This window comes from Arachis ipaensis, chromosome B10, assembly GCF_000816755.2.
Source record: "Arachis ipaensis cultivar K30076 chromosome B10, Araip1.1, whole genome shotgun sequence".
Lineage (NCBI taxonomy): Eukaryota > Viridiplantae > Streptophyta > Magnoliopsida > Fabales > Fabaceae > Arachis > Arachis ipaensis.
Genome location: NC_029794.2, coordinates 548,300 through 550,370, shown reverse-complemented (window position 1 = coordinate 550,370; position 2,071 = coordinate 548,300). Strand labels below are relative to the sequence as shown.

The window sequence follows — 2,071 nt, the reverse complement described above, 5'->3', positions numbered from 1 at the left end:
ATATATAATAAATGACAAATTAAATTTTTTTAATTAATAACAAATACAGAGTACTTCTTATCTAATAAAATAGAGTAAGTTATGCTCACAATTTTTTTAAATAGGGTGATCATAGATAAGTTATTGTTACGGTTTTAAGAAGGGGTGACCATAGATGGGATGAGGTGAAAACTGTAACCATGGATAAGGCTATGGTCACAGTGAAAACGGTTTTAAGGAGGGGTGACTATAAAGATTATGGTCACAGTGAAAACCATGAACATAGATAAGGATATGGTCACGATTTTTAGGTGTGACCATAGATTAACCTATGATCACGTTGAAAAAATGTGGTCTAAAGTGTCAGAATTTGAAAATTGAAACCGTAACTATAGAAACCGTGACTATAGATAAAAAAATCGTGATCATAGATCTAGGGCCACAACAGAATAGGTCACAGTAAAAAACCGTGACCATAGGTCCAAAATCATGACCATAGATCTATGGTCACCTTTTTTATTAGTTATAGTCACGGTTTTTTAATGTGACTATAGGTCTTTTTTTTTGTAGTGAGTACTCCTTATCTAATAAAATATATTTAAGGAAGAATTATTTAAATACTTAAATTTTTTAAAGTAAAATAAATTTTTATTTTTAATATTTGTGATTTTTTGAAAGATATTCGTAGAGTTTAATTCATTTAATTTTGTTCTTAATTTTTTAATTTGTCTCAAAAATATTGATAGACATTAAGGTTTAGTTTGGTAAAATCTTTATTTTTTAAAAGTAACTTATAAAAAATAAAAGTTAACTTTTAAAAGATGGTTTTTTAAATCAAATTAAAAATAGCTTCCAATAAACACAAGCAACATCAATTGTGTTTGGTAAAATAGCTTTTAAAATTTAAAAATATTATAATAGACATAAATGTAAGTATTAAATTTGAAAATTAGTTAACATATGAGGTTATATTAGACTTTTAAATTTTGAAAAGCACAAGCCAACTTTAAAAAGCTCTATTTTAAGTGCTTTCAAAAGTACCCGATCTTTTAAAAGCCGCAAGCACAAGCACATGGTCTTTTTTATTAACCAAACACAAAATGAGGAGTTTGAACTTTTAAAAAGCACAAACACCTCTTCGAAAAACTTTACCAAACCAAGCCTAATTCTATCCAAAATATTAATAACAAATTTAAAAACATTTAAGATAGTTTTGACCCAAATTCAAAAGCATTAAAGACAAAATTAAATTTATCAAAAACATTAAGAACAAAATTAAATAAAGTTAAAAATTATAGATATTTTAAAAAAAATGGTAAAGCATACAAAAAATATAGTTTAATTTATTTATAGTCCATAGTAGGGTTTGAGTAACTCATCCTGAATATAAGCACGTCCACCGCTATACACACACTATTCTTCATAGATTCATACTACTCTTTCTCTCTCTACCACAATGGTGCCTCCTGAAATTATTGATCTTACAGAAGGAGCAGCATCTCCTCCACCACCATCAAGATTTTCAGATGGACCAACAATCCTTAACTTTGCTGTGGTCGATCCGGTCCTGTCCGATTTTCAGAACCATGTTACTACTACTAGTGTGTGGCCACCTTCAATGCATATCTATGATCCTTCTGCTAATCCTTCTTATTATCATTATCAAGGTTCTAATAATAATAGTAGCAGCTTCTTCTTCCAACCCTACATGCATGCTCATCATCATCATCAACCCGATTGCCTCACTGCTGATTGGACTCTCAGAGACCATGAGTTTGTCTTTCTTTCTTATTATTTTTTTTTCACATTTTAGCGGTATATATTATTGAATTTTATTTCTGTCATCATATCACACCAGCTATTATATATAAAGTGAAAATTCACATGCAGTTAATTTTATGTGAAGTTTTTAACTAGCTAAAAATCGTTAAATGATTTGATTAAATTGTTATTTAACAATTCTTAGATTTTAATTTCACATGAAATTAACTGCATATGAGTTTACATTTATATATAATCAATTTATATATTGAATATTATTTTTATTTTAAAATTTAATTGACTTATTATATTATAAAATAAATTTTCAGTG

General features: G+C 27.7%; 1 protein-coding gene across 1 annotated transcript in view; it reads left to right on the top strand.

Annotated features, from left to right (window-relative positions):
- Nucleotides 1,362-2,071, top strand: part of LOC107619865 — a 2,891-nt gene continuing 2,181 nt past the window's right edge. Inside the window, exon 1 of the mRNA XM_016322103.2 lies at nt 1,362-1,752. Coding sequence (XP_016177589.1) covers nt 1,436-1,752 — 317 coding nt within the window. The 5' untranslated portion in view covers nt 1,362-1,435. The remainder of the gene's footprint in view (nt 1,753-2,071) is intronic.